This window comes from Mauremys mutica, chromosome 5 (genome assembly GCF_020497125.1).
Source record: "Mauremys mutica isolate MM-2020 ecotype Southern chromosome 5, ASM2049712v1, whole genome shotgun sequence".
Classification (NCBI taxonomy): domain Eukaryota; kingdom Metazoa; phylum Chordata; order Testudines; family Geoemydidae; genus Mauremys; species Mauremys mutica.
Window position 1 is genome coordinate 100,766,468 of NC_059076.1, and position 23,769 is coordinate 100,790,236.

The 23,769-nt window shown below is 44.3% G+C and overlaps 1 protein-coding gene across 4 annotated transcripts in view; it reads right to left on the reverse strand.

Annotated features, from left to right (window-relative positions):
• Positions 1-23,769, reverse strand: part of KLHL5 (kelch like family member 5) — a 104,698-nt gene that overhangs the window by 53,929 nt on the left and 27,000 nt on the right. The window contains exon 1 of one of the 4 annotated variants that reach the window (XM_045019101.1): positions 3,376-3,900. The exons of the other annotated variants lie outside the window; for them this stretch is intronic. Within the exon in view, the coding sequence (XP_044875036.1) occupies positions 3,376-3,758 (383 nt within the window). The 5' untranslated portion in view covers positions 3,759-3,900. Of the gene's footprint in view, positions 1-3,375; positions 3,901-23,769 lie in introns of those variants that run through there. 4 annotated transcript variants of the gene reach the window in all.

Consider the following 23,769-nt stretch of genomic DNA (forward strand, 5'->3'; position numbering starts at 1 on the left):
CTGACCAAACACCAAAAGACTGATTAATCCGGGCAGGGAGGCACCAAAGTCATTACCCGAGCCATCCCCTACTCAGCCAGGGCCGCCTCCTACCTGCATTGGGTGGCTGCCTCTCTGTGCCCCAGTTCTGCAGGTAAGTCCCTCCCAACCCGAGCAGGGGAGGAGGAAAGGGGGGAAGAGAGGGAAAAAGCAGCGAGCAATGGGGAGTGGAGAGGGAAGAGGAGCAAACAGGGGCAAGGCCTCAGGGGAAGAGGTGGGCCTTGGGAGGGAAAAGGCAGGGCAGGGGAAGTTCCAGCACTCTCGCTGGAGTGTCCAGTTTTTAAATATTACAAAGTTGGCAACCTTAAGGTACACTCTACAGTTTTTAAGAGCTAATACAAAGCAGCACTACAGGAGGTGTAAGAGAGGATCAATAGCAAAAAGTATCTCATGTATAGGTCCCAATATACATGTTAAGATTTTAAACTTTCTTAACACCAGAAACAGAATGTAAATCCTCTTCTTCCCTCTGCTTTGGCCCACATATTCTCATATGGCATGGTGGGAGGAGACATGCAGAATACAAGATTATTTCCTCTATCATGCTGTGCTTCCAGGGCCTGCAACATGGCACTCAGCTAGAGAGGAGTGCAGACACAAGAACTTTACACACACACACACACACACACACACACACACACACACACACACACACACACACACACACACACACAATTTCTCTCCTGCAGATCAATGGGTTTGGAACCTCATTCTCCTTTATGACAGAGGAGGGTGGGTGGTGTGTGTATGCACGCGCACACCCGTCCATCCAGGTATTCCCTCTGTTACAGAAGAATTCAATGAAAGAAACTGAGTTAAAATGGATTTTTTACTCCCAGATGTGACTTATTTCCACTGAAGGGAACATGGGGCCCTTATATTAGGAAGGAAATCTGAGTGCAACAAAGTATTTTTGTGCTACCCAAAAGAACATCGTAAATGTGAAATGGTATTTTAGAAGAATATATACAGAAGACTGATTGTGTGGTTATTAAATCTCTTTACATTAATGATTACAAGCAGGAGAGACCTTCCAACTGCTCTGTCAGTCAGACTGTGTCAACTGATGTGCCACATTGTTTGATATTTTTAGATTATTCCAGTTTGGGGTTCTTGCATACCTATTATACAGGGTGTGTAGCAGAAATGGTTTAGTACACACTTTATCTTGATGATGCAAGTGTACACAAACAAATGATTAAATGAAGCACCTTCTTAACCATTAGCATTAACTAGGCATGACATTTCACAATACAAAGAATACACACATCGGGCAAATAATTCTACATGATTCAGATTATGAGTGTAAACATACAAGAAAACAAGGATGCAGTTACTTTGTTAAAGGATACAAAAGCCAGACAAGATTTGTACTTCAATTATGTCTCTAGTACTACATAACCCTTGCCACTTGCAAAAACAAAACAAAAAACAGAACTCAACCACCATAAATAAAATTAAAATACCTAGATTATACACAGATTCCCCCTATACTTTAAACAGATAATTGTAATACTCCACTTTTATTAACTAGCTTTATTGGTCATACTTCAGTTCCTTTCCTGTACTTGACCCTTTCTGCAAATCAAAATGTCTTTTTAATTTTAAAGACTGCATATGGATGTCTTTCAATGAAACATAGGTTTTTATACCAATTGTTTTCACCTTGAGAATATCCTCTTTTGTTTGTGTAGTGCTGTACATAGAAAAATTGCACTCAATGAGTAGATGTTTCTGAAAATATTAACAAGACTATCTCTGAAGATTGAATGGTGATGCATTCATGTCATCTGTAGTAACTGTTCACAGAATTGTTTACAAAAACATACTGAAAATCACCTCATATAGAAGATTCTTAGGTACTTTCTCTGAAACTCATTTTGTTGATAGCTAAATATCCTTATTACAGGAAGACTAAATTGCTTTTTATAAAAAGCCTTATTATGCAGTTTTTCATTCCCTTATAATTCTGATAAATGTTTCCAATTCAATGACAAAAGCAAATGCTATGTTGACTCCTAAACAGAGAGAATTTTTGTTTTGTTAAGGATATAAACCATAAATTGTGCAGTGTTTGCTCGTCTGTTTGCCCTTGCACCAACTACATTTTTCTATATATGGGTACACTCTCCAAAGGGAACACAACATATTGAAACTATATTAACTAGACTGATCTATCTCTAATAGGCTTATTAATAAAACTCTGCCCCCTTTAAATAAAGATAGTCACACTTCTTTAGAATATCAAGTCACTGCGAAATAATTTTAAAAGCTAGAAAGCAAACACCATGAAAATTAATTTGAGATGGCAAGTTAGCTATTGTAGCATTTCTAATATTTACAACACCAAAAAAAGGGCACAGCAAGACAGGTTACTCTGTGCAGTATAGTTGAGCTAAGTAATAAAGAATGTAATGAAAATAAACTGACATTTTAGTAAAAACTGAGAAAAAAGAGAAATTAAATTACGTATTACTTATTTTCCACCAATTAACATACACCTTTTGATAAAAACAATAGTGATATAATATATTATTTATTTTTAGCACCAGAAACAAGATGTAAGACAGAAACAAAACTATTACCATAATTTTATGGACATAATTAGGTTTACAATTTAAGATATTTGATTAGCACAGCCACAATCAGTTTAAGGCACTTTTCATGTTTTAATTTGCTGCACAAGCTGGTTGGCAATATATCAGTTTCAATGAATGAAGTAAATATTTTTTTCTTTAAGTTGTACTCACATTCGGCTTCATAATCAACATATGAAAACAGACATTAAAATACAGATTTATATGTTCAGATTTACAACTACAGAACACTGCAAAAATGCACATACATGAGAAAATTATAACTGAAATTCATAGCTAAAATAAAATTTATTTTTCCAGTTGAATCTTTTATTCTCAAAAATACTTAAAGATTTCAGAGCTATAGAAATATTACCTCTACAATATTTTTCTAATTTAGTGTAAAACTAATTCTTAACACAGCTAAGCACAAAACAAATGTTACTCTAAAGTAATTTAAAAAAACAGTCTTGTAAAGCTATTGTATTCATATTATTTTCAGTAGCTGTAAAGATTAATTTTGCTATAGGTTAGCTATATTAAAGTTAAATTTTAATTTGGTCATAGCAAATATATTCAATTATATGCTCTGCCAGTTATCAGTATTTTTATGCTTTTGAAGCAATGCCACTATCAGAAAATTCTGAAGCATTTTAATCTAGGATAAATTATAGCTGACATTTGTAGGTATGAAACATAAAATGTCATTCAAGACATTAAATGACAACTAATTTCCCAAAATAGGAAAATAACAATTAACCTGCATGAACTGCTGTCCGATTCATTTTCTTCTTCACTCGCTCCATCATCTGCTTCTGGTCTGTCAAGCCAACGTGCATCTCCACAGTTTTCTGTTGTGAACTCAAATGTAGGGACTTCAGAGGTGGATGCCATTGGCCAAGGAGGCAAATTCTGGAAATCCTGTTGGCTAGACCTTCTGTAACCAATTGATACCAAAGGTAATGGTAGGTTACCTGGATCTAAAAACTTTGTCCCATCAGTTGTTGCATTTTGTCCTCTGTTCCAGAAGTCTCCCTGGTGGCTGTCCACTGCAGAATTAGGGACTGATGACTGGTGACCAAACCATCTCCATCTGATTTTTAAAATCTGCTTCACGTCAAACTCTTTTCGAGAGCCAGACATCCTCAATGAAAGCAAGTGATCGTCTAGGCAACAGGGCACGAAGCAATGCACATAAAAGAAGATTTGTGCATCCAACCAAGACTAGGGAAACACATGCTCTTCCTGCATATGGCAAGCAAATTTTGGGAGGGACTGCATTCACATACATAAAAGCGCTTTTTTAAATCATATGTCATCTGAATATAAACAAGTGGCAAGAGATGATGAAAAATACTGGGATGAACATACAAGGTGAAACAGTCACCTCAATCAAGAAAAATGCTAATCAGGTCACATTGAAGCAGCCAATGTACTTTCTATTGCTTTCCTCCACATCCTCTGACCATTAGCTTTCACAAACACTAACAGCATTCATTAAAGCCCTTTCAAATGCTGAATACCACCCCCTTTTCTTAAACCACAAATGACAGAGAACGTAATTCCTATGCTGCATCTCGGAATCTCTACTGCGCTACTGTGTTAACTCTTGCTACTACAAATAGGGGGAAAAAACAGTGATTCTAAAAAGCAAATGAAAGACTTTCTTGCACTGTTAAGAAATCACTTTTAAAAAAGGCTAAAATATTCCAATATGCTGATTCTATTTCAGGAAAATCTGAACTGGAAAGGATTCCTTATTTCTTTCCAGTTACAAGACATGCATCAAATTGTTTTTCAAACAGACTAGATGGCTCAGGGGACAGGTAAAGGGTTACAGAGCCTTTCATCTTGACATGCTGGTTTGAATCAAATCTGGGGGCTTGGCTACACTTACAAATTTGCAGCGCTGCAGCAGGGTGTGAAAACACACCCTCTCCAGCGCTGCAAATTGCGGTGCTGCAAAGCACCAGTGTGGTCAAAGCCCCAGCGCTGGGAGCGCGGCTCCCAGCGCTGTACGTTATTCCCCACAGGGAGGTGGAGTACGGACAGCGCTGGGAGAGCTCTTTCCCAGCGCTGGCGCTTTGACTACACTTAGCGCTTCAAAGCGCTGCCGCGGCAGTGCTACCGCAGCAGCGCTTTGAAGTGTAAGTGTAGCCAAAGCCTGGGTCTGTAGTGACTGAAAGTTACTACTGATGGTTGCTTAGTAGCCTAGGAGAAATGCGCTAATGGTCTCAGTCTATTTACACATCATGAAAACCATAACCTCAACTGCAACTAATTGATCATCATCAAGGAGTCAGAGGCACCACAGACTCAAGGTGCATCAAGTCCACACTATCTTCTCACCTCTAGAACTGGCCCCTACAGGTAAAACTTAAAGTGCACTGGTCAGATAGAGTGGAAAATAAAACTGCCTTTGCAGAAAGAAGTTCAGTCTCTAGTGCTATTTAGATATATATTTTATAAGCAGTAATTTATCTTTTAAAATACTTTAAAATCCCATGTCAGAATTCTCTGTTTGTATTTGGAAAAGAAAAGGTCAAACAACAGGGATATTTTAAATCACAGTTTGCTATAGGAGTTCCTATATTTACTCCTGGGGAATTCTGCACCAAAAAATTAAAAATTCTGCAAACAGTATTTTAAAATTCAGCAAATTTTATTGGTAAATAAATAAATGTGGAGGCTCCAGCATGACAGTGGGGAGCACAGGCCACTGACTGCACAGAGGTGGGAGATCACCCTGCAGCCCTCACCCTGGGACATGTACTCAATGGTGAGGCTGCACCCAACCCTAACATAACGCAAGGGCCAGACCTGCCCCAGAAACACCCTGGGGCTCTGCCCTTCTGTGCCAAGCACACCAGATGTTGACAGGCAGGCTCAGCCCAGCAGGATCCAAGTGTGGAGGGGCGTAGAGTGGGGAGATCCAGGTGTAGGGTGATAAGGGTTCTGTGTGGGGCAATCTGGCTGCGGGCAGCTGGGTGAGGTGGTCTGGGTATAGGGGGGATCTGGATGAACAGGGGCTCATTGGTGGAGGGGTTCCAAGTGGAGAGGCAATGGGACTCTGTGGGGGGGGATGTCCAGGTGAAGGTGGTTGGGGCTCAGCAAGGGGTGTCTGGTTATGGAGAGTTCAGCGTGGGGGTGTTTCTGGGTGCTGGCTTGATGGGGTGCAGGTCCGGGTGCTGCTTGGTAGGGCTCAGTGGGGTGGTGGTCTATGTCTGGGGAGCTAGTCAGGTGCAGATGGGGTAGGGCTTGTTGGGATGGGGGTTCAAGTGTGGTGATGCAGTCTGGCTGCAGGAGTGGGTCCAGATGCAGGGAGGTGGGGCTTGGCCAGGGTGTCTGGGTGCAAGAGGGCTCCAGATGCAGAGGGTGAGGTTTGTTGGGGTATAGGTTCGGGTTTAGGGGCCTCAGTGGGGGAGGGAGGTCTGGGTGCAGGTGGTGAGGCTTGGTGGGGCAATCTGGGTATGAGGTGGGTCCAGATGCATGGGCATTGGGCAGATAGAGGAGCAGCTCCCCATACAGTAACCTCTCCCTCCCACAGCTGAGGAGCAATGGGGGCAGGAAGGAGGGGGCCTGCAGAGATTCCTGCAGCTAGAGAGGTTTCTGGACTTCAGTCTGACCCAGCCCTGGCCGCTCCTTGCAGGTGAAGAGGAAGTCCCATCCTCCTCATCCCTGCCAGGAATAGCAGCTAAGCCTGGCACAGGGTAGAAGCCACTGGCTGGTGCGTCCCCAGCTCCCCCTCACTGATTTACCTCTCCGCTGGCTGCTCCAGATGCCTGAAACAATGCACCTGCGCTGCTGGGGAGCAGTGTATGACCAGTTTTGCAGTTTCCCTTTGCTTCCCCCATCAGAAAGTGATTTTTCTGCAGGGAAGCAAAGAAATCTATGGGAGACATGAATTCTGCGCACGTGCAAGTGGCACACTATTCCCCCAGGAGTATTACTATGTAAGATTGGAGGTTGGTTGAAAACTAGCTAGCAGACCAGGGCCGCCCGGGGGGGTGGGGGGAAGGGGGGACGCCAGTGGGGCAATTTGCCCCAGGCTCCGCAAGGGCCCCCACGAGAATGGCTGAGTCTCCCTCCCTGGCCCCTGCCCGACCCTGCCTCCACCCCTCACCCGGAGCCTCAGCACATCCACGAGCGTCCCTGGACAGCGCTGCAGCGTGGCCTGAGCGCCTCCCCGCTCAGAGCCACGTGGTAAGGAGGCGGGGCTGCGAGCTCCAGGCCGAGCGGAGAATATAGTATTGCAATTTTTTTTTATGGAAGGGGCCCCCAAAACTGCTTTGAGAACCACTCAACTAAACCCCTCTGAAGCCTCAGGGAATGCAGGGGAGGGGGGTCTCCCTTGGTAGGGTTGGGAAGGAGGTAGGTGGTGTAGGATATTGCTCTTCTCATGTGATCCCTCCCCCAGTGGCTAATTTTAAATGAAGCTACCCTCCCCTGACATGAATCTCCCTATGGCACTGAAATTACATATAGACTATAATTTGGCATTTGAGAAGTGAAAGGGATGGTAGCCCTAATGGAAAAGCTAACAGCTTGGCTCTTCTGCAAGCCTCAAACTGCTGAATGAATTTTAGGGTAGGGAAGGCTGTGCCTCCCAAACAGCCTGGCCCGGCCCCCTATCCGACCCCCACCCACTTCTTGCCCCCCCGACTGCCCGCCGCCCTCAGAATCCCCGACCCATCCTGCTCCTTGTCCCCTCACCATCCCCCAGAGACCCCCCACCCACCCCAGGACCCCACCCCTGCTCCCTGTCCCCTGACTGCCCCGACCCCTATCCATCCGCACACTGAGTCCTGACAGATCCCCAGAACGCCCACGATCCAACCCCCCCATTACCTGTCCCCTGACCACCCCCTCAACCTCTGCCCCCTCCCTGTCCCCTGACTGTCCCCGGGACTCCCGGCCCCGGCCTCTTACCCCCGGCTCCCCCCTCACCCAGAGCCTTAGCACTCCGCATCCAGGAGCGCCCCTGAACAGCGCTGCAGCGTGGCTCCAGTGGGGCCTGAGCTCCCCACTCAGAGCTGCATGGTAAGGGTGGCGGGGCTGCAAGCTCCAGCGGGGCCTGAGCTCCCTCCACTCGGCCTGGAGCTCGCAGCCCCGCACCCTTACCACGCAGCTCTGAGTGGGAAGAAGCTCAGGCCCCACCAGAGCCACGCTGCAGCGCTGTCCAGGGACACTCCTGGATGCGCGGAGGCTCCGGGAGAGGGGCGGAGGAGGGGTCGGGCTGGGGCCAGGGAGGGAGCCTCAGCCATTCTTGTGGGGGCCCTTGCGGAGCCTGGGGCCTGGGGCAAATTGCCCCACTTGCCCCCTCTCTGTGTGGCCCTGCTTGCTGACTCATAAGGTGTATCCCCTAGTTCCTTTGAGTGGGTTCATTGTACAGCTGATGACCCTTGATGAGCCATCGAACAGGTTAGGCACTGCTGGTGCCAATCTGTTTGGGGGTGTCATCCAGATTCATAGCACAAGTTTGAAATAAAGATATTCCCTACAAATCTATAAATCATAATACAAATGTGATACAAACATATAAACAAGATTATCTTACTGGGAAAATCATAACATTTTCCCTGACACCTTACACGGATTATCCAGCACGATTCATTGCAATTTTATAACATTGATAATAATATCACAAAGTGTTCCACATATTCCATACAGCACCACACTGTTTTACTCATAGGAGAAGAGAGAGCAATGAAAAGTTGGTATCTTTGCCCTGCTAACTTGGGACTGAGCTGGGCACCATCTTTACATTTAAGCACTGTAAGGAAAAATATACGCACACACTTACCTCAGTTTCTTGCCCCTTCATCAGGCTCATCCGTGCTCAGCTGGTGGGACTCACTAGACCTGTGATACTCAGACCTCAATGGTTCAAGGAGCCAAATTAGCGATCAACATTACCCAAAAGAGCCATAGAAGTATGAATTCATTGTTTCATTCACTATTTTTATATTATATATTATATGTTCAATCTTTTCTTAATGTCCACATTTCCACAGCTGGTCTATCGCTGTGCCTACATAGTCTATTTTTCCCACAGGCCCAGGAGATCGAATACCTCCTGTCTACTCCAGCCAGGAGTGCATCTAGAGCGTAGAGCTTGCATGGTCAATTGGGCAGCTGCACACAACAGGGGAGAGCTACTAGGTGAACTCGTCAAGGTGCGCAATCAGGAAAACACATTTAAAAATACTCAGGATTTTTAAAAAGCAGAGAGTGACTTCCAGTCTACGTGGACTAGAGGGTCAACAAGCCCCTGGAATCTGAACTGATAAAAGCATTGGTTTTAACCCATAATGCTCAAAATTATTTAGGAATTGGTAACTTGAGGGAATGATTCTTTCACTTGCTATCACAGTTGCAATCAATGGAAGTGCTTCAGTTTTCTCAATTTGTATCTACCAGACCCCAGATTTGTTAACCTTTGAAGCGTGCCCAGATTACTATTTTTTAGGCAGTTAGGAACCAAAAGGGTTGAGTGGGTGTATAGAATATGAGATTATTGTTGCTGCTTTTGTTGGATGGCTCACTTCATTTGATCAGAGTAGTATCATGGAATTTTTTTTTATAATGATGATTTTATATCATACACAGAAGTTACATGATGTTTTACAAAACAGATCAAACCCATTCCCCTTTCTCTATTGGACATGTATACCTGATATCAGTTTTCAGTGTCAATGAATATCAATATACAAAGGGGGTGCACAATTCAAGGCTTCTGTAGGCTGAGCTTATTGCAAATACCAGGGACTCCATGCATCCCTCCATTCCTCCACACAAGCTCCCTGTGTGCCATGCTCCTACAACTCTCTATTTCAGGGACTTTCTCAACTTCTCCCAATTTTCTCCTGGCACGGGTTCTTTGCTCCCTCCCTCCTTCCTTATCACGGTCCTCCATTCTCTTCCCCCTGCCAGGGGCTCTGGGTCCACCTGCATTCCTTCTCCCCATCCCCCAATGGCAGGGGCTTCATTGGCACTCTCTCCAACCTTCCCCCATGCCAGAGTCCACCAATCTCACCACCATCACCAGGTGTTCTATGCACCCCCATGCCCTCCATACCAGGATTCCCCATTTACCCTGTCAGGAGTTGTGTGTGCCCCTCCCCCATTCTCCACATCATGCCAGGGGCTCTAGTCCTCTAGCTTTCCCCCTCCCCCCCACAGCAGAGTCCCCCATTCACCCCACCAAACAATGGGCTCTGTTTCCCCCCATTCCCTTCCCCCACAGCAGAATCCTGTTCTCCCCACCCTGCCAGGAACTCTGTGCGACTCTCTTCCTCCACACCAGCAAAGTACCTTTCTTCCTAACAGATTGAAAGGGAGGGCTGAACATATGATGCCCTCTCCCCCTCACCAGGAGCAGACTTTTAGAAGGTAGGAATGAAAGAAGCCATCTCTCTCCTCTTCTCTCCCTCTGGCTACCCATGCTGTCTGAGTATCCTACCCCTGGCTCCCAGGAGGGAAAACAACTATTTGTCTTCTGTCATTCATGGTGTCAATACATTAAACTGTATTAGAGAGATGAGCAAGGACACTGTTGTGCTGCAAGATGTTAATGGATGCCTTTGACAGATGAATCAACATTTGCCTCTTTAGATGTTATGATTATCCCCAAAATCATTAGTAATCTGACCAATGATGCTTAAAACTTTCCCTGAAATGTTGGAATTGATTGGATGTGACAGTAAAAGTTACCATATTACATAAACAAAGAAATACCAGTGAGGTCAGCCAACAATGCATTGTTTTCCAGATGATCTTGTGAAGTTCTGCTGAAATTATTGTTTAAATATTAGCTTAAAATATAAAACTTACAAGAATTTTGCAGTTTGAATTTTAAACCATGGCTCTATTCTAAAAAACAGAAAGAAAAAAATGGCATCTCTTTATTTATCCCCTCTCTCCGTGTTGTGTATTTGTGCTCAGTGTTCGTGAAGGATGACAGATGAGACAGGACAGGACAGGACAAGACAAGAAGCGGTGAACACATTAACACCTAGGCTCATGTTCAGATACTTCCTGTCTGTATTCAAAGTCATACCTACTTACATGTCAGCAAGTTTTACAGCTACAGTTAGCATGGCAAAGCCAACACAACTAAGAGACTGAGCTCAATTCTATCTTTTGTTCAGATCAACAAAATAATTTCTTTAAATTCAAATCGCTCTTGTGCAAATCAAGTAAAGACAATGGCAGACTTGCCAACTCTAGTGCTTTTCAGCCCTTTCTACTAACTTACTGGGAACTCCCGCCAATTTACTGCTTTTTTTTTGGCGCAAGGTTGTAGACTTAGTCATACAGAAATAAGAGAATAAATTGTGTTGTATTATGAAATAACAAAAGGGCAAAAGGTTTTTCAATTTTCTTGACTTCCCTCATAACTGAGATTATACAACTTTGGATTTCCCACACACTTTCCCCAGAGATAATAATAAAGCATATGTTCTAACAGTTTGTGCTAAATTATATGAAATTATAATCCACAGTATTTTGTAATAGGATGTTATGTATGCATTTAGATTAGATAAATATCACCAGGATATTCAATGTAAATTAACAGGATTGCACAGGAGCAACTAATGGCCTACATTTAGTTTGCAGAACGTTTATCACGGAGAAAACACAAAAAGAAAAGAATCCACCTTAATTCTCAGAGCCCAGTTGAGTTTGTAGTACTCGAAGTTAAGAGGAAAAGTCTTTTTTTTAAAACTTTGAAACTGAGCATATTTGATATGACAGAGAGAGAGACAGACAGACAGACAGACACACACATACATGCACAGAGGATGCCATAATGCCATTTGTATAGTCACTCCACAGGTTTGATTTACACTTGCTTAAAAAGTTAGGTCGGCATAGCTATGACAAAACATGCACCTGCGACCAACACAGCTATGATGACCTAATCCCAGTGGAGATGCAGCTATGTCAGCAGAAGAATGCTTCCATCAATGTAGCAAATTTTGTTCAGGAATGTGGTGTTCATGTGCCAATGGAAAAACCCTTCTGTGCATGTAGGCTACACCTAAAATATGGGATTATGCCAGAGCAGTTATGCTAGTATAATCTCTGTAGTGCAGACATACCCTCAGAGGCCCTGATCCTGCAAAACCTATTCACATGTACTTAACTTAGGGCATGGCTACACTTGCAGATGTAGAGCGCTGTGAGTTAAACCAGCTCTCGGAGACCACAGCAGGGAAAGTGCGGCAGTGTGTTCACACTGTCAGCTGCAAGCACACTGGCGTGGCCACGTCTGTGGCACTTGCAGAGGCATTGGGAGCGGTGCATTATGGGCAGCTATCCCACAGAGCACCTCTTCCCATTCTGGCGCTGTGGCTTGTGGGAAGGGGTCATGAGGAAGCGGGTCATTCTGGGTCCTGTCCCAAAGCCCTGTGATGCATCGCTTCGCATCCCAGCAATCCCTGTGCTTCCATCCACATTTGGTGCCACTTTTAAACATTTTTTGTACTGTGCACTGTCTTCCCTTTCGATCTGCGGGAATGGATCCTGAACTGCTGAGGAATATACTGATGGGTCTTGCCAGCACGTCATGCATTGCAGTCGAGTTACTCTTTAAGCTACAAACTGACAGTGAGGAGTCCGACGATGATATTGACTCGCATAACGCATATGACACGAGATTGCTTGTGGCATTCACAGACATGCTCACCACCGTGGAAACAAGCTTGTTTTGGGCTCAGGTAACAAGCACTGAGTGGTGGATCACATTGTCATGCAAGTCTGGGATGACGAGCACTGGCTGCAGAACTTTCAAATGAGAAAAGCCACTTTCATGGGACTGTGTGCTGAGCTTGCCCCCACCCTGCGGCGCAAGGATGACCTCCTGAGGTCCCTTACAACTCTGATATTCTATGATTCTATGACACGAGATTGAGAGCTGCCCTATCAGTGGAGAAGCGGGTGGCTATTGCAATCTGGAAGCTGGCAACTCCAGACAGCTACCAATCGTTCGCTAACCAGTTTGGAGTGGGAAAGTCAACCCATTGGAATCGTGTTGATCCAAGTTTGCAGGGCCATTAATTGCATCCTGCTCAGAAGAACAGTGACTCTGGGTAACGTGCAGGACACTGGCTGGCTTTGCCTAACTGCAGAGAGGTGATAGATGGGACGCATATTCCAGTTCTGGCACCAGCCCACCTAGCCATTGAGTATATTAATCACAAGGGGTATTTCTCTATGGTTCTCCAGGTGCTTATGGATCACTGTAGGCGTTTCATTGACATTAACGCAGGCTGGTCCGGAAAGGTGCGTGACACACGCATCTTTCAGAACACAGGCCTGTTCAGGAATCTGCAAACTGGGACTTTCTTCCCAGACCAGAAAATCACCGTAGGGGAAATTGAAATGCCCATTGTGATCCTTGGAGACCCTGCTTACCTGTTAATGCCGTGGCTCAAAAAACCCTACATAGGGGGCCTTGACAGTAGCAAGGAGTGGTTCAACAACAAGCTGAGTCAGTGCAGAATGACTGTGGAGTGTGCTTTTGACTGTTTATAGGGCCGCTGGTGCTGTCTGTACGGGAAGCTGGACCTGGCCAATGACAACATCCCCATGGTTATATCCGCATGCTGTACCCTCCGTAACATTTGTGAAGGGAAGGGTGAAAGATTCACTCAGGCATGGACCTCAGAGGTTCAACACCTGGATGCTGAATTTGAACAGCCAGAGAGCAGGGCTATTACAGGAGCCCAGCGCATGGCTGCAGGGATTAGGGATGCCTTGAGGGAGCAATTTGGGGCTGAAAGCCACCAATAATGTTTGGTGCCCTGCACAGGAGTGAAGTGCAGTGGTTCCAATGTAAGACAAATATAGTGTACACAATAGCAGAAATTGCCTGTCCCAAAGCAAGTGCACAGAACCCACAGGAGCCTCAAAATTTTGAGTAAGCACAGGGGTGAGGGGGACTGATTGTTTCACGGCCATACTGTCCTCTGGGATTCTGTGCCTTGGGGAGAGCCAACAGCTGCAGGGGGCCCCTATACTGAACACTGTCCCCACAGGATGAGTTCGTCCTGGAAGATATCTCGCTGCTGAGGATGACCTGGAAAGCAAGGGAGGGTCTTCTACTACAATGTGCCTTCTGCCCTGGCCCATATGCAGCTTGCCTGCGTGCAGCAATGGTCCCCCCGCCCATGACGGCACACTGACGTGGACATGTTAGCCTTACTGGGACAAGGAGCACAGCAGCTCTGCCAAGGAACCTGCGCAAGCGGATTGCCCAGCTTCTGCACGAGACCTTTTAAGAGATCACTGAGGCCGATTACCACAATGTGAGAGAGCACATCAACGCCCTATTCCGCATCTAGGTATGCATGCAGCTCTAACCCTCCTCGCCCCAAGAGCTCCCACCGAACAACTTCCTTCCCAAAATAAAAGCCGCTTACCAGGCACCTCCTCTGCTGTTTGTTCTTCCCCCAAGCACTGTCTGCTGAGACTGGCTACCTTCCTCCTGGCTTGAAAACAGCTCCTGGCAGCAAGCATCTAGGCATGCCGGGCTGTCCCCCTCTTCCTCACCAGCCTCGCTCCTGCTTTCCTCCTCCTACTGCCTTGTTGAACTGGGCTCTGAAGTGTCCATGGTGGTCTTCGGAGTGGAAGTGGGGTCGCTGCCAGTATTGCATCCAGCTCTTTGTAGAAATGACAGGTCACGGGGACAGCACCGGAGCGGCAGTCTGCCTCGTGGGCTTTGTGGTAGGCATTCCGCAGTTCCTTCACTTTAACCATGCACTGCAGTGCGTCCCGGTCATGGCACCTTTCCATCATGTCCTTTGATATCTGCCCAAAAGTATAGTAATTCCTACGGCTGGAGCGCCGCTGGGACCAGACAGCTTCCTCCCCCCAAACACTGATGAGGTCCAGCACCTCGCCATTGCTCCATGCTGGGGATCACCTGGCGCATGGAGGCATGGTCACCTGGAAAGATTCGCTGAGAGCACTCCACTCCTTGCTGAGCAAACAGGAAGGAGATTTTCAAAATGCCCAGAGAATTTAAAGGGCAAGTCTGACGGTTGGTCACCTGAGGGCAGGGGAAGTAGAGTTCAAAGTGATGACCAGAGTGGCTAGAACAGGCATTGTGGGACACTTCTGGAGGCTGATCAGAACACATTAATAGACCAGGGCATCTACACTGACGCTGCGGCGTTCCAGCCAGGGTGCAGCAAGCATTATGTTTCAGGCTCCAGCCCTCCGCCCCCCATCTGCCCTGGCCCCCACTGCCTCCCCCATCCTTCCATACAGGGCTTAATTTGTCCTCAGGCTTGCCAGGGCTGAGTAAATCTGCTGTGAAAAGGGATACTTGTCTGTTTGTAATATCACTTTTCACAACAGACTTACTAGCTAGCAATAAATACATTACAATGATTTGGACGTGTATATGTGCATATTTACCTGGTTTTCCTAAAGCTAGTCAAGTATTTTAGGAAAAAAGTGTGAGAGCGGCCACCAACAAGATTTGGTGGCCGCACTCTGAGCCACCAAAAAAAATTTGTCCTGAGAACCCCTGCACTAGAACTTGACAGGCTCCGAATCAACTGATAATAGAATACTGATTTTCTAGAAAGCATGAGGCAATGCGCCTGTAAACACTTAAGGGCATGTGTAACTTCAACAGGACTACTCAAGTGAGCAAGGTTCTGCAAACATTTAAGTATGTGCATGACTGGGAGCTTAATTTACCAAATTCTGCATTCGGAACCATTTAAATTGGTGCTAATAGTTAAACTTGCACTAGAGGACAAGATAGGTAACTGAAAGAATTCAGCAAGACAGTTTTAATAAATTATTTCCCACAAAAAGGTCTCAAGAATAATTTATCAAAATGAAGGGGGAAAAAAAAAAAAGATATTGACTTTTTTTTTTTTTAAACTATTAAAAAGGAATTCAGGGCACTCACATTCTTAAGACAATATATATGGCCTGCTTCATTTGGCCAAGTGTTGAAGAGTAATTATATTGGATTATCAGTTACAACGTAGACACAATATTTATGCTAAGGAGATCATAAGGTCAGCAGATGCTATTTAACCTCAACTAGTCAATTTAAAGAAATACAGCTAGAATATGAGCAGAGGCAGGAGAGAGATTTTATTTGTGCTAGACTTTTGTAGATAGTAATCTATTTGAATTTTGTATATGCATTTTCATAAAGATGTGAAGTACCAACAGTGCTAGGGAGGATTTAATACAACTAAATAAATATATACACACACACCCATTAAAAAGGTAAGTCTCTATTATTTGGTATTTATTATCTCAGATTAATTTTCTATTAGGAAATTAGGGCTTAAAATTAAACCTCCAAATGAATATATAACAACATCTACTGAAGCATTTTCAAGATCCGAAAACCAGCACTCTTCTATTCAGGTGTTTTTCCTGCTGTTGCTGCTACTACCCTTTGGCTTTACACAATTATATCATCATCCTCCAACACCAATGCAACATCAAATACTATATTTTCAAGCTGATTATTCTGTCAAATCGATTATACAATTATCTGTTTATCCTGAACAGCTCTTTTGTCATTCAAGTCAAGGCCTGAAAGACAAAAGTCTCAGCTGATTGTTAGAAGATTTTAATATTCGATTAAATTGTCAACTAAATGAAAATATCAAAATATAATTAAAGTCCTTATTTTAACTGCTGTAATTAGTTTCTCCTAATTCCAAAGATTGCTCTGTACTGTATAATATAGTAATTCAAACTTTAGAACATAATTAAACTTAAAAAAATTGATACAAGATTGCAAATACTGGCAGTTGAAAATATTTCTAACAAACACTAGTCATCTATGCCTCAGCATAGATGAGCGCCTCAGCATACTTAAGATGTTTGTAACTGATCAAATGCACACTCTGGAATGTTATCGGGCTTGCAAAACTATTTTTGTAGACATTTAAAAATATAAAATCAGATTAAAATATTAATCCAAAGAAAGTAGTTACATACAGACAAAAAACCTACTTGTGTCTGAAGGCAAGTGATTACGGTAAAAGAAAAAAGCCCTCTCTGTCCTCCTTTGTTTGCTTCCTTTTTGCTACACTCAGAGGATAATGGGAACAGCCTGAGAGGGACTTCAAAAAAAGAAGGAGCTTTGTTTAGAGCAGAGACAGCATTCAGATTTATGGCACCATGACGGGAACTTTGTAGAGCAGCAATTGGACCTTGCTCAGCTCTCAGTCTCATTCATATAAGAAAAATAAATCCTATAACGTCTCAGGACATGTCTACAAATTTAAACAGAGACAACATTTCTGCCTCTGAAGATGCAAGAGAGGAAAGGATACTTTCTTAAAATCAAACGTGCCACTGCTATCCAAACCAACCTCACAAGTAAAAGTAAAAGAAAGGATAGACTGCAGCTCTGACAAACCAGTGGGGACGGGGAAGCATATGTCAGAGTTAAGGGATCTCTAATGAGAGAAAGCCAGGCTACTAGTCCCATATGTTTAAATCTAGTGTTTCAACTAACTTTACCGGCTTCTGGAGAGAAAAGCAATGGCAGCCAGGGTCTAAGGCAGGGGTCAGCAACCTACGGCACGCGTGACAAAGGTGGCATGCGAGCCGCTTTTTGATGGCATGCTGGGTGAGCTGAGCCTGGTTCCACTCAGCACCCGCTGCTGGCCTGATGGAACCCCAGGCTGGCAGCAGACTGAGACCCCAGCTGGCAGGAGCTGGCGGCCAAAACCCCAGAGCGGAGCGGGCTGAGCGCCGCTCTGGGGTTCCCGCTGCTGGCCCCTTGCCAGCGGGGGTCTTGCCACCGGTGCCACTCAGCACCCGCTGCTGGCCTGGGTGAAGGAACCCCAGGCTGGCAGTGGGCTGAGACCCCGGCTGGCAGGAGCTGGTGGCTGAAACCCCAGAGTGGGGGCGGGCTGACCCGCTCAGCCCGCCGCCGCTCTGGAGTTCCGGCTGCTCGCCCTTTGCCAGCCGGGGTCCCCGCTGCAGCCCCACTCACCTTGCTTCCAGTTGGAGTTCAAGCGCAGGCCCCCTGCCAGACAGGGTCCAGGCCTCCGGCCCTGCTCAGCCCTACCAAACGTCAGCTCCACTCACCTGAGCTGCCGATCTGGGGTTCCAGTTAACAACTGATCACTCAGAAGCCTGTGTGCAGCTTAAAGTATCCAAATACTTGCCACCAGACATTGGAAAACTCAGCAAGGAAAAGCAAGGGCAAGGATCACACTAAACTAATAAGATCTGCATTTTAATTTAATTTTAAATAAAGCTTCTGAAACATTTTGAAAACCTTGTTTACTTTACACATAACAGTAGTTTGGTTATATATTATAGACTTATAGAGAGACCTTCTAAAAAACGTTAAAATGTATTACCAGCACACGAAGCCTTAAATTAGAGTGTATACATGATGACTCAGCACACCGCTGCTGAATGGTTGCCGACCCCTGGTTTGAGGCATATATGGCTATATGGATTTAAGTTCATCTATATATCACAGTGGTATCCAAGTACAAGCATCTTGACCTGCACCTAGAAATAAACAGGAATATAGTCAGGGGTGAAAGTAGGCTGGTACGGTGTACCGGTAAGAAGTGGCCGCCAGTACTGGCCTGTACACAGCCGACATTAAAGCGCTGCCCCTCCTCTCTCTGCCCCGCCATCGGTGGTTGGAGCCCCGGGCCCTTTTAAAATCACCAATGGAGCCTCACACAGCACGGGCCAGGCAGCACGGATGGGCTGGCTGGGGGAGACTGACCCCCAGCCCCGACCTTTCCGCCTGAGGCCCCACCCCTCCCATCTTCTGTGTTACTTTCACCCTTGAATATAGTGCATGTTCCCTGCAGCCAATACCCCTTAAGAGGTAAGCAGGCATATTCTCCATGAGCTCTAGCTTTCAAGTGATCTTCAGCTATAGCCCAACATGGGTTGTGCTGCAATACACCAATGTAGAAATCAAAAAAGCATGGATATTTCTGCGGTGAGGTCTGCCTCTGAAAAGTTTCACACATTTCTAGACAAGCAGAGATTTAAAAAAGGCTCAGCAACTGCCACCTACTGACAAATTCTCGGAGTAGACAAATGTCCAAGAACACTGCCAAATTGCAAACCTCTTGAAGGATGGAAAAAAACACCTTTATAATAAGGGTGGAAGCAACCACTCCTGCACTCCCTTTAAATTCCTTCCCCCAACATCTGACTTGCTGAGACTGAGGCTATGTCTGTGCTACAGCAGCAGCACTGCAGCTATAGCATAGACATTTGCTACAGCAATAGATGGTTTTTTTCTGTTGCTGTAGTAAATCAACTCCCTTGAGAGGCAGTAACTAGGTTAATGGAAGAATTCTTCTGACAACCTAGGGGTGCCTATACCAGGGCTTAGGTTGGCTTAATTTAGGGGTGTGGATTTTTCAGACCCCTGAGAGATGTAGCTAGGTTGACCTAAGTTTTAGATGTAGGTCAGGCCACAGCTTCTGCTTGTTCACTGTCATACAAGCCTCAGTTGCAGCTTGGCACTGGGAAAGCCTAAGGATATTGAACAACCTTGTCTTGTTTTCATTACACCTATATGTATGTGTCATCTGCATTCCAGTAAGACATCTACCCAAATCATGTCACCATCTTATCTAAAAGTCTCACACTGTTGAACCAGAGGGATAATAATAAATTTTGTGGAACCCCACCACACAAGAGATCGCTCAAGCAGCTGAACAACTGCCCAAACTTCTTAAAGAACAGAACCAGTTTAGAATGGCATTGTGTAACCAAACTAGGAAAATTGCATGGTCAAGAATTTCAAAGGCTGCTGACAGCTCTATACAGAACATCATGGACACCATTTCCTGTTGCCAACAGAATATGATGAAAATAAGGCCTGGTCTCTGGAGTGACAACCCTCAGGCTTCTTTTTACTTGGTATCAGAGACAAAGAATGACACTGAGAGTCAGACTTAGAACTGTGGTCCTTTCTTCCATGGACTGCTCCAATGGCATCTGAGACAGTCTTTGATGCATTAGAGGACAAATGAATTCTCTTCATTTCAACAGACCCCAGAGTGGGATCTCTTGTGGATGGCTCATCTGCAGAAGGAGCAGGAATTTCTTCTCTCAGGAGAACTTCAGAGTCTGATGTGCCTCGCATGGACATCTCCATTAAAAATAGCTTCAATCATGCCTCTCTGGCTTTTTGAATGAATTTTGAAAAGGATTTGCAAACCACACATTTTGCAAGGATATGGATTTCCCCCAAACAAAGACACTTAACATGCCTAACATTTAAAGGCATTGCTGCATCATCATATGGACAGGTTTTAAAACCTTATGATTTTGGTTCAAACACAAGGCTGATAGGATTACTGAGTCCTGATACCAGGGCTAACTAATTTAACTCCCCACACACCCATCACCAGTGGGCTGAACAAAATATCGAAAGACAAAAATAACTAAGAGTACACTCTAGATATGACAGTAGCTAAGAGGACACTGGGTTTTGCCGACTCACTGCCATGGGCATTAAGAAGAAACTGAATGGCAACTGGGGTTGCTGTGCCCTTTATGCCTTCTGAAAGGGAAGTGCAAGGGCATACAGGATGTATGCACCGCCCCAATGGATACTGCTGCTTAAAAACATTCTAAACACTTGTGTATAGGGTGCATGGCCAGAATGAGCAGGAGCCAGGTGTGCAGATACCTGAGGAGCACAAAAACAAGAGGGCATTCAACAGCAATATAAGCTACGAATTTTTTTTACATAATGTGTGAAACTGTAGGAGTCACTCACTGCTGCAGGAAGTTGCTGAGGCAAAGAAATTAATATTCAAAACGGGATTAGACATATATATGGATATCAATATCCAAAGTTGCCATAATTAATAATAATAATAATTTTGTGTAAGAGATTAAGTGTCATGCTTTTGAGTTTAAGCCAATCTCTACCTATTAGTGATCAGGGTGAAACCTAATGTTGGGGCAGATTACATCATATCTGACTACTGCAGAGTTCTTACACCTTTCTCTTAAGCATATAGTGCTGGTGACTGTTGGGGACAGGATGCTGGACTTCAGTTTGATTCAGTATGGCAATTCCTATGTTTGTGTTTGAGGGAACCTGCCATCATATCCTCCTGCAAGGAGATATTAACCAACCCACTAATTCCCTGTTATCATGCAGCTTGAGCCTGTGCTACACAGAAGGTCAAACTAGATGATCACAACAGTCTCTTTTGAGCTTAAGTTTTATGAATGGTCACAACAGCAACATAATACTGCCACATTGCACATGGGAACTGACTGCTTTATGGAAAGCATAGGTGGTACTAGAGGATGCTCAAAAGATGTTGACACTTATATAGCAGCAGCTACTGCCATGTTCTGGGCCCTTCAATGGCCTCCGTGGAGACAATGTGACATCAAATTTGCTACAAAGCTACGAATCTGTAGAACCATGGCTATACCAGCTCTATTATATGGCAGTGACAGGTGCTAAAGGAGGAGGAAGTGCAGTGGTTTGACATTTTTGATTCTCATCATTTTTGTCAACTGCTCCATATTAAGGGGCAGGACAAGATCAGAAGTTACGATATTTTTAGCCAAACCCAACCAACTGCCTCCATCAGGACTGCTTCAGTTTAGGGGTTTTCCTGGTACCTGTTATTAGGATGGAAAACCAACACACTACAAAGCATATTTACCAAGGAACGCCATTACATAGCCAGTGATCACACAGTTACAAAAAGCTCTGGTAGGTAGCACAATAAGATCACCAATGATGGACATAAACTGAATATCCACCTAGACCACCTTAAGGACCTTGCCAGAGACTGATCCGGGTGGCACTCAATCTGCAAGGAGCCTATGGGCTTCTCTACATTTAAAATGCTATAGCAGCACACAGGGCCGGTTCTAGGCACCAACTTTCCAAGCATGTGCTTGGGGCAGCCCTTTTCAAGGGGCGGCATTCCGACCCTTTGGGGGTGGCACTTTTCAAGGGGTGGCACTCCAGCTTTTTTTTTTTGCTTGGGATGGCAAAAAACCTGGATCCAGCCCTGGGAACACAGCTAAGCCACTGCAGCCATGCAACTATAGTGCCTCAGTGGACACACTACCTATGAGAACGGGAGAGATTCTCCCATTTGCACAGGTAACCCATCTCCCCAAGAGGCTGTAGCTAGGTCGATGGAAGAATCTTTCCATCAACCTAGCGCTGTCTACACAGGGACTTAGGTCAGCTTAACAATGCCACTCAGAGGTATGCATTTTTCACTCCCTTGAGCAACATTATGCCAACTTAATTTTCTAGCATAGACAAGGCTTCTCTCTCTTTGAGATTTGGCATGATGATGATGATGATAAGAACTTATAAAGCAATACAAAACAGTAGTTGCTCCACTATCTATAAATCACTACTTTAAAAAAATTATTGTAAATATTGCATGTACATAACTGTTTTCAACAATATAAATCTAATCAATTGTGGCACTACATCTATATAATATCAATTAGATTCAATACTGTTGCCCCTTTTGGGCATGCTCACAAATGTTTCTATCACTTTCTACTGGCTTTTTGCTCATCATTCGCAGAGATACAACCAATCAATCCTCTAGCCCTTGTGTTTTACAATCAGCAAAAGGTGTAGGAATCCTGCAGTAGTCAGATATGATGTAATCTGCCTCTTGCTTAGTCCTTGCCATATGAGCCAGTGCCTTGGGTGGCGATTCTGTTTCCACCCATCACTTCATAAAAGGATATTTAATTGCTCCTTCAATTTAGCCTGAATGAAAGTTAGTTAGCACACCCATCAGCTTTAACTTGGCTTGTGATTGATATCAGCTAACATCATCTACCAGCATAACACTACCAAATGGTAGGGATAAGTTTATGCTATTTATTTTGAAATAACTGATTGTGTTTTCCTGTTTCTTTTCAAACTTGTCTACTTTCTGTGGTGTCCTTTCTGAGACTTGTTCCATGACAAGATTTACTCTGATCAGGGGTGAAACCACACAGTTTTGTGATTCTCCTGAGTTTGCTTTTTTGGCCCATGCTAACAATAGTAAAGAAGCACTTGCATCAGTTTTATGGAGTTAACATTTCACTAATTTCTAGGATACATAATTATGGAATTTTAGGAACAACTTGACTTTTATTGTGCATTAACTCCTGATTGATGGAGAAATTATCCTTCCTCTCCCCTCAAAAATCACAATAAAGAATTTACAGTCATATAGAGATATACATGAAAATCCAAACATCATTACATGTTATCCAGTCTTCTACATGCAATTTGATTTTTATAAGAGTAAACACACAATACTATATATGCTATACCAAATAGTATTACCTAGTTTTCTGATGCCAGCCAAACTCTCACTGAGCGGGTGGATTGAACACTCAGGATTTAAAATTAGCACATGCCCAAAGTAGGTAGACAGGGATGAGGACATATGAAATTTTGATCTTTGCAGGCCAACTAACTCTCCTGCTGCCTTTCCACCTCTACCCATGTCATGGACCCACCCCTGCTTCACTCTGCTCCCTTCCCAACATTGATCTTCCACAAAGTAGAATGGTGTCTGTGCTGAAGGTAGGCTAACCCTAACTCAGGGGTCCCCAACGTGGTGCCCGCGGGCGCCATCTTAATGCGCCCGCGTCCTGGCCCCCGGGAGAGCTTGTGTATGAGGAACTCTTTGAGTTGGATTCTTAAATATCTTCATGCTCTTTCACATCTGATATTCCTGGATGAAACATAGGAGCCTTGTCTTATAACAGGCTTATTCAAAGAGATACAAGCTACGAAAGGGAGATCTTTGAAGAGTGTTACCATTTTCATAATGTAATAAAAATACTGTAATGATACATAATTAATAGTGTGTAACAAAAATACTGTAATGAAACATAATTAATAGTGTGTAACAATCATGTCGTAAAAACAAATTTTATATTTCAAAGATCAATGCTTTTATAATTTATGCTCAGGTAAAGGAGAAAATCCCTGGAAATATTCATTTTTAGGAGGGGGTTCGCGAGACTTGACATTTTAGTGAAAGGGGTTCACAGGTTGTTAAAGTTTGGGAACCACTGCATTACACAGATAAAAAGGTGATACTGTATCTACATATCACTCATTCTTTTTCCAACTACAATATACTACTTTGCCAACTCT